Raw genomic sequence first — 15,702 nt, 5'->3', positions numbered from 1 at the left:
CCGTAGAATTTTATTTTGTAAGGTATCCAAGATGGAGATGTTAGTCGGAGCCGCTTGTCCCCAAACGCCTGAAGCGTACATGATGACAGACTTGAACATCGTGTTACAGATCGTGATTTCATTTTTTAGGCTCAGCTTGGATTTTCTATCAATCAAAGGGTACAGGCTTGCCACCCGACCCTGGATCTTTGCCTTCACGCTCAACAGGTGCGGGTTCCAGGTGAGCCTACGGTCTATAAGAAGACCTAGATACTTGACCCGCGCTTGCCAGTTAATCTCCCTTCCAGAGATTCTTACTTTCATAGCCGGAGAAGCTATCGTTCTTCCCATGGTTATTGCCTGAGTTTTTTCCGGTTTCACTCGGATCTTCCACTCGAGGTACCAGCGCTCGAGGTCGCCCAATGCACGTTGCATATAGACGATCCCGAGCTCCCGACCCATGGAAGATGAGAGGAGAGCCGTGTCGTCGGCGTAAAGAGATACCTTCACATGCTCGGACTTCGGAAGGTCGCTGGTGTAAAGGGAGTAAAGCGTGGGAGAGAGCACGGCCCCCTGTGGCACTCCAGCAAGGATCTCTCTGTTGTCAGACAGAGAGCCCTCTACTCTAACCTGAAATGTTTTGTTTTTCAGGAAAGACCCAATCCACCGGATCAGGCCCCGAGGCAGATCGAACGCGATTAATTTGTGTAGAAGGCCTTCATGCCAAACACGGTCGAAGGCCTTCGAAATGTCTAATAAGACTAAGTGAACTTTTTTGTTCCTGTTTAGCTCCGAGATGGTATTTTCGACCAGTCTCAGAGCCTGCAACTCAGTGGAGTGTTCTCTCCTGAAGCCGAATTGCTCGTCAGGCAGAACATTTCGGTCCTCAACTTCTTCGTTGAGCCTTTGAAGTACGACTCTTTCAGCCAGCTTAGCCGCCGACGAGAGCAGACTGATCGGGCGATAATTCTGCGGGAAAAGCCGGTTCTGCCCCTGTTTTGGGAGCATGACGACGACCGCATGTTCTGATCGTGGCCGGAAGACGAAACGTCGGATGGCAAATCTGAAAACACCATTATGTAGCAGGGAAAAAGTGGCAATATGGAAGTGCTATTTTTTTTTTGGAATCCTTCAAAAATATAGCCAACAAATGTGAAAACCATTTTCCGAATATCCGGATATCTCCGGATATACTCGGAATTTCAGAACTTTTTCAACGGCAAATGCGCAACTCTGCTCTGATTTAACCGTATTCGTATCTCTCATAGTTTCCGAGATCCCAATGGTGAGGATCGAAATTGAAACACCCTGTAGGAACTGTGTTTTCACTAGAGGTATCAGTTCGAGCAGAAGGCCGCGTAGGTGGAGTTGAATTATGTTCGTCGTTATTTGGAAGAGGATGAGGAAGAATGACTTCAATTCCACTGGCACCAATGCCATTTGTTTTGGGATTCTTTGGTATTTTAGCTGAGTTAATATAATGAGTGGAAGAATAAGGTGCCACTCGAAAAGATGGTTCATTTTAGAATGGGTGTCGATGAGTTCAGTAAACAATAAACTTTCAGACAGTGTGAGCAGTATTCAACCATAACCTGCACGTCAAAAAATATATAAATTCAACGAATTATCTGAACGGTGACAGTTGACATCATACCACAAACGCCGTCTCTCTCTATTCCCAACAACATTCCGAACAGAGAGTCAAGCGTACATATAAATAGAAATTTCACTCTAGAAATGTCTAATTCAATGTCAATCAACGGATGAATCAGAGATGAGTAACAGTGAATGTTTTTCCTTGTTACTTCAGTGTTGAGATTTGAAATCAACAAGTCATATGTATTTTTAACAGATGGAATTCACAAGCTTATGACAGAATTCTCCAACTGATGTTCTCATCTGCATGTAATTTGAGTTTATATATAATTTATTTCTGTACCAGTAAGTATATTGCTGTGGTATCAATATTGAGTGTATTTCAGCTGAGTAGGATGAATACGTTGATAGTAAATAGGACATGATTGAAGATATAATTTCGCTTTTTTGTCGATAGAAACGTTTATACATGGTATGTCATGTAAGATTGGTTAATACCAACTCTTCCATTGAAGATACATGTTTACTATTTATGTTATACTGATTCAAAAATATCAAGTGTTTTCAGATCAAAAAAGGAGGAATAAAACTTTCCATGTTTTTATGTACTTTGTATTTGTAACTACCGTTACTGCAATTTCGTCCCGTAAGGATATTTACAAACGAATACGAATAAACCAAAATGATTGGCAATTTATACCCTTATATACCTAAATAACCACTCTACTTGAATTTTGTTCAGCTGTGACAATGTGGGTACGCCTATCTGTTTACATTCGCAATTATTATGTTCATGAATTTCCTAGGAATTCAAATAATTGAGTTTCTAACCTTTGCCTGCAAAATGAGTTAAGTTAGGTGGGAGATATCATGCATGAAATATCTTTTGAATGCTATCTAGAAAACAAAAATTCAATTATAATAATAACAATAATTCAATAACAATAACTGTTCATAACACAATATTTCATATCATTTATAACAATCAAATCATTTATTGTTATTTTCACTTCATTTGTGAATACTCTTTTTGGGTTTGTCCCGTTTTGTATTCCACTGAAAATAAATGAAATGAAATAAATAATGTTCATTTACATATTTCATAGTCACATGGTATACAGCATAGTGTTGTGGCGGGATTCTCGTCATTCCAAAAAAAATTGTATTGCAAAAATACCATACGTCTGATATCTATTGCCAACTCTAGAGATCACTGTCGCCCACTTTTTAATCGTCTTAAAATTATGCCGCTTCATTCATCGATTCAAAATCATAATAATGAATCCAACTACATTTTACGATCGCATCAACATGAATATGCAACAATATCAGGATATCTGATGAGAACTGAGAGATTCAGACTAAGCACCTGACAGAAAAATTCATTAATTTTGAAATTTTATAATGGATTATCATGTCACATAAAACAACTCACTTCTCAAGCAAAAACTGAAGTCTTTTTTTTTGAATCAGTGTTTTTATTCCACAGATGAATATATGTTATATAGCATAGATAATTCTTGAGACTTCGAGTAACGATTGTTCTCATTTTTAACATTAGTTATTCAATGTTTGATTGTATTTGTTATCGTGTACATTGTTCTATTATACAAGCATTGGATATTTGATTATTATTTGTATACAGTGCATTTCTTTAATGTTTCCCCTCTTTAATTTTTTGAACGAGTCAACTGAAATAATTTAAATTTTGATTGAAACCGACAGATGAAGTTTTCGAAATGGCGACTAGGCGCCATCTGAGGAAAAAAATTAAATGGAAAGGAGGGTCTTGAGACACATCTTTTCGAAGCGCTCCTGACGAATATTTCACAACCCTAGGATATAATGTCAATATCTTCAACTACTAGGTACAAATTGCCTGATTACATTGACATATGAGGTAATATGCTTGAGGTTAGTTCAGGAGATACTCGAAATGGTTACCTTGAACTTCTTGACATATGAACAGCCTATCCGATATTTCACGCCGACATTTTCTAACACAGTGGTAGAGCAGGACCTCACTAGGTTATATGTAGTGGGCTACTGAACTTCGCCTTTTAGGCCAGCAGTTATGTGTAAAAAAAAAATTGTTTTTCATGCTGTTCTAATAAAGACATATTATTATTATTATTATTATTATTAAATATTTATTATTCTATGCCGTATATCCAATATTGAAGCAGGTTCAGTTTCGTACACCTTTTGCTTCAAATAGTCCCTTGAAAAAAGTTCAAAAGTGTCAAATCTGGCGAGTGGGCTGGCTATTCTGCAGGACCTCGACGGCCAATCCAACTACTGGGAACTGTAGTATCCAAATAGTTTCTTACAAGTCTGTAGTAATGTGGTGGTGCTCCATCTCGTTGGAATACAATATCCATATCGGATTCATTAGGATTCGCTTCGACGATTTCAGTGATGAGAGGGTCAACAGTAGTTTTCAGCATATTCAAATACAGTTCCACTGTTGAATTTAGATCAATAAATAGAGGACCTACATTATGGTTTTCCAATATTCCTGCCTTAACATTACTTTTTTCTGGATATTGAGTATGTGTTTCCCGGAAAACGTGAGGGTTGGTGTCACTCCAATAGCGGCAATTTTGTCTGTGAACATTAACATTTAAAAAAATGTGGAGATAGGTGGGATGCCTTGCAACGGTTTCCGTTATGATTTCGCAGAATTCTATTCTTTGATCAGGGTCCTCTTCAGTTAATTTCAATTTTTTATGGATGATACCTATTCCTCTCCAAAGGTATTCACACAGTAGAAGGAGACATATCACAAACATTCGCGACGAAATAAGTGGACTGTTCAAGATTTATTATCATCTCATCAATTATTTGCGGTTGCTGATGACCTGTGGGCTTTTTGTTATGTACACTACAGGTAGTTGTTGATTTGGATACAACTTGTTGGAATTGCCATATAGCAGATAAAGAGAATATTTTTAGAAATATCGATATTAATGTGTTGGTCTTCAGGAAATTATTGTTCCGACATTTTGTAGTTTGAAAAAAATCTGTTTAAAATCTGTTTTTCCGTTAATCAGCTGTCGCCCCCATACGAACGATAACTCTCAGAAGTTGAGAAACTTGTGCGAGCTAAGGACTAACGAGGTCTTACCTTTTAACGTGTGATTCCTAACACGTGAAGATATTGACTTCATATTCTAGGGTTGTGAAGTATTTGTCAGTGATGCTTCAAAATGATGCATCACAAAACCCCCCTTTCCATTTAATTTCCTTCCCAGATTGCGTCCAGTCGCCATCTTGAGAATTTCACCTGTCAATTTCACTTCGAAATAAAGTATTCATGTATCAATTTATCTCGAATTTCAATATTTTGAATTGACCTGTTCAAAAAATAAAAGGGGAGGACATAACAAAAATGCACTGTATTTGGCAACCAATTTTCGAAAATTCTAGATCATGTCAACTTGTTATAATTTGTAACTTTTTGGCACTTTATACAAACTAACCTTAGTTTATTCACCATTTGGATAAACATACTTAATCTAATATCTAATATTAACAATTTTGATTGTCTTATGACAGTTCACATTTTCAATTTTACAAAATTCATTTCTTCTGTCACTGTACTAGGTACTTCATTTTAGTATCTTTCTATATCGTTTAACTTTTCATCCCAAGTTCTATGGTTGTCCTGTGACATAATTCTTAAATATTTTATCACCTCTCTTATGTATCTTTCTGTTGGATTAGATGCTGGATGTCGAATACTAGTAAAATTCAATTGTATACCCAAATTGTCTGTAAATTTCCTCATCTTGTCGTTATTAAAATACGTTGCATTATCTAAGATAACCTGTTCAGGTTTACCTATTTCTACTGTGAATTTTGTTAATAAATTTTTAACTGTTTTGAAGTCAGTTCTCTTTGTTGGGTATAATTTTGTAAACTTTCTAAATTGGTCATTAATTATAAAAATATGTTTGTTCTTGTTTTTTGTTGTTATTAAATTACTAAGAAAATCTATCGATATTATTTGCAGTGGCCTGTTAGAAATTATGCTCTTTGGTTCATTTCTGTTTACTACATTTTTGGATTTTGTCACTTGGCATACAGTACATTTATTCATTATTTCTTTCGTCACTTGTAAGTCATTTTTTGTTATATAGTTTTCCCTAAAAATCAACCATGTCTTTCTTATTCCTATGTGTAGATATCTGTCATGTATGTCTTGTATTATTTTTCTCGTAAGTCCATTCGTTATAACGTAAACTTCTTCCCCATTAATCATTTTAATATAAATTCCTTGTCTTATTGTTGTACCCCTTTTTTCTTTGTCAGTTTGTTCTAGTTGGTCTGTAGTCACTGTTTGTAATGAGTAAAGTCCTGTCATGTTTTTAAATATGTTAACCCCTATTTTAATCTGTTTGTTATTTCTAGTCTTTTCTGTGTCCATTCTTGTAATTGTGTCTGTAATTATGTTTTGTTTTCCAGGTATGTGTCTGATTTCAAATTTGTATTCTTGAAGTAACAAAGCCCATCTATGGAGTCTAGTGTTGGCAAATCTGCAATTGACAATGGACATAAGTGCCTCGTGATCTGTTTCAATATAAAATTTCGATCCTAATAAATAAAAACGTAATTTTGTTATGCAAAATATTATACTGTAATTGCGTTCGTACTTCTTAGTAACTCGTGATACAAAAGATATTGGAACTTCTGTTCCCCCTTGAATTTGGATTAGGACTCCTGCAAATCTTAATATACTAGCATCTGTTTTTAATACAAAAGGTAAATTATAATCTGGGTGATATATTTTAAGATTGTTACAAAATATTTGTTTAAGTTGTATAAAAGCATGTTCATGTTCTTCATTCCATTTCCATTTTACATTCTTTTTAAGTAAATCAATAAATGGTATTTCTTTAATACTAAGGTCTGGAATTAGCCTTTTGAAATAATTCAGTATTCCTAAAAATTCCCATCCCATCCCATCCCATCCCATCGCATCGCATCGCATCGCATCGCATCGCATCGCATCGCATCGCATCGCATCCCATCCCATCCCATCCCATCCCATCCCATCCCATCCCATCCCATCCCATCCCATCCCATCCCATCCCATCCCATCCCATCCCATCCCATCCCATCCCATCCCATCCCATCCCATCCCATCCCATCCCATCCCATCCCATCCCATCCCATCCCATCCCATCCCATCCCATCCCATCCCATCCCATCCCATCCCATCCCATCCCATCCCATCCCATCCCATCCCATCCCATCCCATCCCATCCCATCCCATCCCATCCCATCCCATCCCATCCCATCCCATCCCATCCCATCCCATCCCATCCCATCCCATCCCATCCCATCCCATCCCATCCCATCCCATCCCATCCCATCCCATCCCATCCCATCCCATCCCATCCCATCCCATCCCATCCCATCCCATCCCATCCCATCCCATCCCATCCCATCCCATCCCATCCCATCCCATCCCATCCCATCCCATCCCATCCCATCCCATCCCATCCCATCCCATCCCATCCCATCCCATCCCATCCCATCCCATCCCATCCCATCCCATCCCATCCCATCCCATCCCATCCCATCCCATCCCATCCCATCCCATCCCATCCCATCCCATCCCATCCCATCCCATCCCATCCCATCCCATCCCATCCCATCCCATCCCATCCCATCCCATCCCATCCCATCCCATCCCATCCCATCCCATCCCATCCCATCCCATCCCATCCCATCCCATCCCATCCCATCCCATCCCATCCCATCCCATCCCATCCCATCCCATCCCATCCCATCCCATCCCATCCCATCCCATCCCATCCCATCCCATCCCATCCCATCCCATCCCATCCCATCCCATCCCATCCCATCCCATCCCATCCCATCCCATCCCATCCCATCCCATCCCATCCCATCCCATCCCATCCCATCCCATCCCATCCCATCCCATCCCATCCCATCCCATCCCATCCCATCCCATCCCATCCCATCCCATCCCATCCCATCCCATCCCATCCCATCCCATCCCATCCCATCCCATCCCATCCCATCCCATCCCATCCCATCCCATCCCATCCCATCCCATCCCATCCCATCCCATCCCATCCCATCCCATCCCATCCCATCCCATCCCATCCCATCCCATCCCATCCCATCCCATCCATCCCATCCCATCCCATCCCATCCCATCCCATCCCATCCCATCCCATCCCATCCCATCCCATCCCATCCCATCCCATCCCATCCCATCCCATCCCATCCCATCCCATCCCATCCCATCCCATCCCATCCCATCCCATCCCATCCCATCCCATACCATACCATCCCATCCCATCCCATTCCATTCCATTCCATTCTATTGTATTATATTATATTATATTTTATTTCATTATATTCTATCGTTTTAAATAATGGCCTAAAGAAAATAATGCCGGCTGCCACTGGTAGCCATAACCCAATTGTGACGTAGCTAAGAGCGCGCGAATGTACGATGTTCCCTGTCGCTCTATAAGCAGAGAGTATGATGCTACCGATTCCGACGAAATTTCTGTGAAATTTTCTAGCGCATTCGATTACGATATATGAAGGCTAGCCACGAGCACTTCGACACACTCAAGTGGAAGTTACAGTGCTATACGCCAAGCGATCAGTATTGGACTATGGTCCAGATTCCTGTTTGATCCGGGTGTGTCTCTACAACGCAAATAAACGAAATGAAATAAAACAATCACATTCTGGAACGGATTTCTATCAATTACCCTTTGTACAACGTATCCCAATATTGATTGCATGCCGAATCCAAATCAAATCTTTTCCACGTTTGAATCATTCATGAAGCGTTGAACTTTATTTTCGTCCAAATTCAATCAACTGATCCTGTTTTAATTGCCCCGACACTGCAAAGTTGTAACTATTTTACTGCAATCTAATTCCCAATTTGTCTTGGGATCGAAAAGGGTAAAGAGATGAACTTAACGACTTGATTGCTGGGTCTATATAAACTCCAAACCTGTCTATTTGCATATTTGGCACGGTAGAATTGAATCTCACATTCTTGCTAATACTACAAAGGAATATATTCATGACATATGAATACTAATGAAGTTTATCAAGTTTACGGTGCCTTGTCAGTTATTGCAAGTAGAGGAAAGTCTACAATATCACTTTGACATAGTGATGATGTAGAATAGTTGAAAGAAAATGATTTTTGAGAAGTTTATATTAGGAAAATTAATTTCAGTAGATATTATGTACCTGAAATATTTCGTGAAAATTGTTGTTACAATATGAAATAAGGTTAAAACTTTTGTTTGAAGGTATTTGACAATGTTTCTTGGTGCATTTCATCAGTTCGGACTTCCATTGTCTGATATGATATAAATTGATTTGAAATATCTGGAAGAATCTGTAAAAAATTCAAAATAATAGCTGAAAAATAACAATTATAATAAGCAAAAAACTGAAAGCACGATAAAATAAAAATACAAGCAACAACTAATAAAATTTCAAAAATATCAAAAAATTAATAATAAATTTTCATTTCTTGTAAATTATTTTTTAATTTTCATCTCGCCTTGATAGTTCGTTTTTTTCATTTTATTGGTTGTTGCTTGTATTTTCATTTCATTGTATTTTTCAGTTTTTTGCTTAATATAATTGTTATTTTTCAACTAATCTTTTTGATTTTTTACAGATACATTCGGGGATTTCAAATCAATTTATATCATATTAGACAATGGAAGTCCAAACTAGTGAAATGCATGGTTAACACTTTTCAAGAGTGGTTGACAATATCCCATTCAGACTTCCATTGTCTAATATAATTCTACTGATATGAAATCTAAGAAAGAACAAATAAAATCGGTGTGAATCGCTAAAATATCAATTATGTTGGGCAATGAAACCTGAAATGAAAATGTGCACAGGGTAAAGAGAAATATAGAGGAATAAAGAAAAAGCTAAGAATTCCAAAAATAAATCAAAAATGATTTCAAACCATTTTACTTCATGGAATGAAAATACAATAAAACGAATGAAGTTCACTAGATACTCTACAGGACAACAAGAGATTGTTCCGAATTCTTGGGGTTCTTGTTGAATACTCTTCGTGAGCAAAACAATAGCAAAATCAATACTCCTGACCGCTCTGGATTCAGTGATTCCGTACACGTTTTTGTATATCTTTTGCTGGAAAAATCCTCACTTGTTTACTTTGTGGTAAATGTTCAAGAAGTACTGAAAACTTATGTGAATTTCTGGAACTTCATCTAGCTTTTCCTAATACGACTAATTACCAGTCCGTGCAAAGCTTATTGTTAAATCATCTGAAAATGGAATTTTTAACAGGTGATGATCGACTGTATTGTCAAACATGCGCCAAACTAACTCACTGTTATAAGGAAACAAGTATAGCTGAGGCACCAGGCAATCTAATAATAACACTGATGATTTTCAAACAAGACTCAACCTCTAACGGAAGCAAGAAACTCTTTGGAAGGTTCGAAATAGATTAACATTTCAATCTAGCAGACCACTATTATAATATTCATGCAGTCATTGTTCACTGTGGTTCTGGCATTGAATTTAGTCATTATTACGCCTTGGTAAAGACGAAACGGACTGGTTTAAGTTTGACGATAGTCGTGTCACGAAGTGTTCGGGCGATGCATTGAATTTATTGGAGCCTCTGGAGACACCCTACATTTTGTTTTATAAGAGAGAGGACATTGTTAGATCAAGATCTTCAGATGATGTGGTGCTGCAGGTTTTTCCGGGTTTTCCTGCAGCTGAAAAAGCAAATGTGCCACTGGAATCAATGAAGTCGCCCCGGAGCGCCAATTAATTTTCATTGTTGTTTTTATTTTATTTTCATCGTTGTTTTATTAATAAAAAAGATTGTATTTTCAAAAAAATTAAACTAAAAACTTAATATCGACGTAAAAACAAAGCGTTTGACCTGAAATACATCAAAGAGTTATACAAAAAAATATTGATAAAATTTAAATGCTTTACCATTATTTTCAAAAAATCTGAAAATTTCAAAAATGGTAAGGCAATTAAATCGATTTTTTTCAATAAACTCAAGAAGTTCTGTAAAATATTTGAAAATTTCCTTCATAACTATAATTTCCGAAAAATTTTTTAGGATAAAGAAAATTTTAATCGACTAAAAAAATAAGTTTTGTTGGCGGGAGGTCAGTCGGAACTGAAAACTGAAAATATCGGAAGAGCTTATTGAAGTATTGGTCGGTCAGAACAGAGATGCATGAAAATCCTGGTGTTTGTCTTTCGTTTATCAAAAACTCTCGACGCGAGAAATAAGATTGACTCAACATAATGTGAAAAATCTGTCACTTAATATCATTTCAAAATGTGAGTAACTTTAAAAATTGAAGTGCTGATTTGACACTGTCAAATAATGTCAGATGATGTGGTGCTGCAGGTTTTTCCGGGTTTTCCTGCAGCTGAAAAAGCAAATGCGCCACTGGAATCAATGAAGTCGCCTCGGAGCGCCAATTAATTTTTATTGTTGTATTTATTTTATTTTTAAAATAATTAAATGTCACTTTCAGGTTTACTTAGTATCTCTGTAAATGGAAAGCTGCAACTTATAGAATCTCTTTATAATATATTCCGTAAGAGTGCCGTAGGTCCAGAGTTTCTGAAAAAATAATTCACATCGAAAAGAGGTCCAAGTGATCAAACCAGGGAAGTTTTCTGGATCTTGTTCGTTTTGGAACGCTGGCAATGAAGTCAAAAATATGTGTATCATTTTGTAAGTGTTGAGGTGGAAAAAAATTGGAATCTTTACGATACAAATGTGCATTTTCAGTTGAATAAACCAAAACCCATGTCGTCATCTTCTGATTCCTCTCTTTTCTCTTCTTTTTTGGATTCTTCCATTTCTTCAGCAGCTGCTGGTACTGCAGTCGTTCTTCTTCGGCTTCAATTTCCACAGATCCTAGGATCTTTCTTAGATCAGCAGCAGATGAGAAATGTTTTCCACCTAAAACTGTCAAAAGATAAGCAACCACGTAACGCATTTTCGAGTCTTCAATACACGAAACGTATGCCACACAAGTCAATTCAGAGAAAGAAGAAGGTGAAAATGTGTTACACAACACATACAAATATCAGCCAATTTATAGAAAGTTGACATTATAACACCGGTAACATCGAGAAGGTCACTTGTTGAGTGACCAATTTAGATACACCCCAATTAGCAGGCAATATGGTGCAGCGAGTTCGAATTTTCATCCACGGCCATAAAAATATAATTTAAATCATCGACAGCATCCAGATGATGACCCAATTCTAGCAGAATAACGAAACGATATAAATAAAAATGTGGGGGAAATTGCAAGATCATTGAATATCAAGCAGTGAAACGTGAAATGAAAATACAATAAAATTAATGAAATGATCAAGAAACGAAATGAAAATAATCGCAGAGTAAACAAATAGGTAAAAAAAATATAAAAATAGGCAAAAATAGAAAAATTTTGAAATGATTTTAAATCAAGTCACTTCACGATGTTTTGATTGTTAGTTTTTTTTTAATCACAGGAAAATTTTCAAAGCCCTCTGAGGGAGTGCCTGTGCAAAAGTAGCGATTCACATTGGATTTGAATCGCTGTAAAACTTCGATATAAGAGTAATTTGCTTTATGTCCTGTTTCAATAGAATGTTGCGCTAATGCACATGATTTCTCATTAAGTTTCATATCACTTTTATGTGAAGTTATTCTATCTTTAAGAATTCTAGATGTTGTTCCAATATAATCGAAGTTACAATTGTTACAAGGAATGTTAAAAATCACACATGACTTTTTTGTAGTATTCGTTTCATCTTTCAATTTGGTATTCAAATTCTTCACAGTTTTATCATTTTTTGATATTCTGTTCATTATGAAAAAGTTTTATATTTGAAGATACATTTCCAAGATTAGGTATAGATTTATAAGAAAAATTGATAGGTGAACTATTATTACATACATTTCTGTTGATTACATCGAAATTTGTGTTACTGCCAGCATTGAAAATTATTTTCTGGGATAGTAATTTTCTATCAATATGTCTCTAAGAAGTCTGAGATTTTTTTGCTTGAGGTGAGGGTGTACAAAGTTTTCATTTTTTCTTACAGAGTATTGGTATCGAATTGATTTTAACTGTTTTTTTAATAAAAATAATAGTAATTGATATATCTTCCTGAATTAGTAGATTTGACATACAAATCAGTGATGAAGAATAATCAGTTTTACGAATAACTCTTGTATTGAGAAAAGGAAGGGTCTGATTATTTTCTATTTCGATAGTGAATTGCAATTTTTTATAATATCTATTGACAACATCAAGAATTTAATGAGATTTATCACGAGGTATTGCAAAAATAACATCGTCAACGTATTTCTTTAAAAAAGGAATTTCAAAACTCACTTTAGGAAGTATGTTTTCAGAAAGACCATCCATTACGTATTGAGCTATAATAGGAGAAATAGTAGCTCCCATTGGTGTACCAAGAATTTGTTTATAGTATAGCCAAGTTGATGTTATATACACGAATTTCTCTAAAGCATTTGATAAAATTGATCATGGTATAAACTAATCAGTTTCGGTTTTTAAATTACTGTTTGTCAGCTGATGCAATCTTATCTGACATGTAGAAAACAACTCGTGTCCTTCAACCTAGGTTTTTATTGTTTATTAATGACTTATATGAAAGTTCAGCTTGTGAGCGACTATGCTTCACGGATGACTTGAAACTATTTTCTATAATTAAGGAAGTAGGTCATTGTGTGAATCTTCAATCACAATTAGAATTTCTTTTTGCTTGGTGTAGCAATAATAAATTGAAACTCAATGTGAAGAAATGTAAAGTAGTGAGTTATAGTCGAAAAAAAAGGTTTATACATTCCCGTATGTAATACAGGATTCAGATCTGCTGAGATGTAATGAGATCAAAGACCTAGGGGTGATATTCGATCATAAATTACCATTTGGTAGACATATTTCACAAAAACCTTCAGAATGTCTCAGAGCTAATGGTTTCATTGTTAGAAATTACAGAAACTTTCATAATATTAAAGCCATGAAGCTGTTGTACGTTCGAAGATAGAATATGCAAGTATTGTCTGGAATCCATTCCTACTGATACATAACATAGTCATTGAATGAGTTCAAAGGAAGTTTTGTAAATTTCTAATTTCTGGAAAAGATGGTTCTTACCCTGAGAGGGATATCAGTAATGATGTTATATATGAACGTTTGGAACTTTTTAGTTTTAAGCATCGCAGAAAATGTGCGTCGTTCATATTTTTAATCAAGTTGGTGAATGAGAGAGTTGACTGTCTTGTTGACTGTTGACTGTTCAATCTACCACGACCAGTTTCACGATCTCAATTCATTTTTCGACATCTCAGAGCAAGACTTAACATTATGCTCAATTCCCCAATATATGTTATGTGAATATTACTGGAGTTTTTTTTCCCAACACCAAATCATTATTTTTAACACCTCACATCGAAACCCGACACGTGTTTCGATCACCAAGTGATCATCTTCAAAGAGGAAGATTAATCTTCCTCTTCATCTTCAAAGAGAAGGATTAATCTTCCTCTTTGAACCTCGCAGAAAACCTTGGGTTCCGCGAGAAACCTTCTCGCTTATTCCAAGAGCCTCCACGTGTTGTGGATAATCCACCGACTGCTGATCAGGTGGAATCCTTCTGGAAGGATATCTATGAACACCCGCAGTCACTCAACTTAGACACTCCAGCCCTAGCGCAGTTTGAAGCTTTCAATAGAGGGCTTCGACAGCCTAAGCTCAATGAACTGCGCAACCCGATAACCCCGGATGACGTTCGAAGAGCCCTTGTTGGTTCCAAGAACTTTGCTGCTTCAGGCCCAGATGGGCTGAACACTTATTGGTGGAAAAAACTACCAAGTACCCACCGCAATCTTGCCAGAGTTTTCAACTCATGGCTGGACCGCGAGCAGCCGATTCTGGATTGGTTTGTCGAGGGGCGGACCGTTCTCATCCCCAAAAGCGAAGATTTGTCGATTCCTAAAAATTACAGACCGATAACATGCTTGAATTCGTGTTAGTTGTTTACAAACATCTTACATACAATAATACTCACCGCAGCTGACCTAGTGTTCGAAAAGATATATGAGCAAAGGGGGTTGAAGGGAGGAGTCGCTGGATGTAAAGAGAACCTGCTCATCGATAGATGTGTAACACAGGACTCGATACAATATAAGCGTAACCTCTCTATGGAACAACTGATACCACTTTGGCGAACTCGCTTTACCATAACATCTGGTCAAGCAAGAGTCCAAACAGGGTGGGTCACTTTCAGAAGGGGTGTATTTCAGGGTGATTCCCTCAGTCCCCTTCTCTTCTGCATCTCACTATTTCCATCATCCGTTGCGCTCAGAAACACTCGAGGGGATAACTGTGGCACCCCCGGAAACCGTAGGCACAAGGTCTCCCATTTGTTTTATATGGATGATCTTAAACTGTATGCCTCTGGAGAGAAGGATTTCCATCAGTCCTTGAGGGTGGTTGAAGAGTACACGCATGCTATCGGTATGAAATTCGGGATAGACAAATGTGCAATGGTCCATCTCAAAAGAGGACGATACGGGAAATACGGAGAGGATGTGCAGCTCGTAGATGGAAGTATCTTACACCATCTAGATGCGGGAGAGACGTATACTTACCTCGGGGTGGAACAACGCCACTCTACTCGTTTGGAGTAGTGAAGTGGACTCGGGAGGAGCTGTATCAACTCGACGTAAAGACCCGAAAAATGATGCATCTCTATAGGAGTTTGCATCCCAAATCGTCCGTTCCACGGTTGTACTTCCCCCGACAACAGGAAGGCCGTGGACTTTAGAGTTTGGAGTGTCTACATGACATAATGGTGGTAGATACAGCCTGTAAAGTCGAGCAGGAATAGGAGAATTTCTCTTTAGGGCAGATGCCCGAGCAGCTGATGAACTCGGTATAGTTTTCGACATGAACGAGGTGACCACAACTCTGTCACCGAGTTGGAACGTCTTCAGCAAAAAACTCAGATAAAAGCCGCAGAGATCACCTTACTTCTACAAAACACAAGGATAAG

At 37.6% G+C, this 15,702-nt stretch overlaps 2 protein-coding genes across 2 annotated transcripts in view; both read right to left on the bottom strand.

The window, feature by feature from the left end:
• The window catches only part of LOC111516184 (5-hydroxytryptamine receptor), a 616,569-nt gene that overhangs the window by 511,158 nt on the left and 89,709 nt on the right, over positions 1-15,702 (bottom strand). The gene's annotated exons all lie outside the window — the stretch shown is intronic.
• On the bottom strand, positions 11,016-11,621 carry LOC141480373 (large ribosomal subunit protein P2-like). The gene is given in 2 exon segments (XM_074170305.1): positions 11,016-11,501; positions 11,504-11,621. Coding segments are annotated over 2 exon segments (213 nt in total). The 3' UTR covers positions 11,016-11,406.

Source organism: Leptinotarsa decemlineata, unplaced genomic scaffold, assembly GCF_025532065.1.
Source record: "Leptinotarsa decemlineata unplaced genomic scaffold, Ldec_3_MD MMD2_P_RNA_scaffold_7, whole genome shotgun sequence".
NCBI classification, from domain to species: Eukaryota; Metazoa; Arthropoda; class Insecta; order Coleoptera; family Chrysomelidae; genus Leptinotarsa; species Leptinotarsa decemlineata.
Note: the sequence above shows the minus strand (reverse complement) of the source record. Positions and strands in the feature narration are given on the sequence as shown.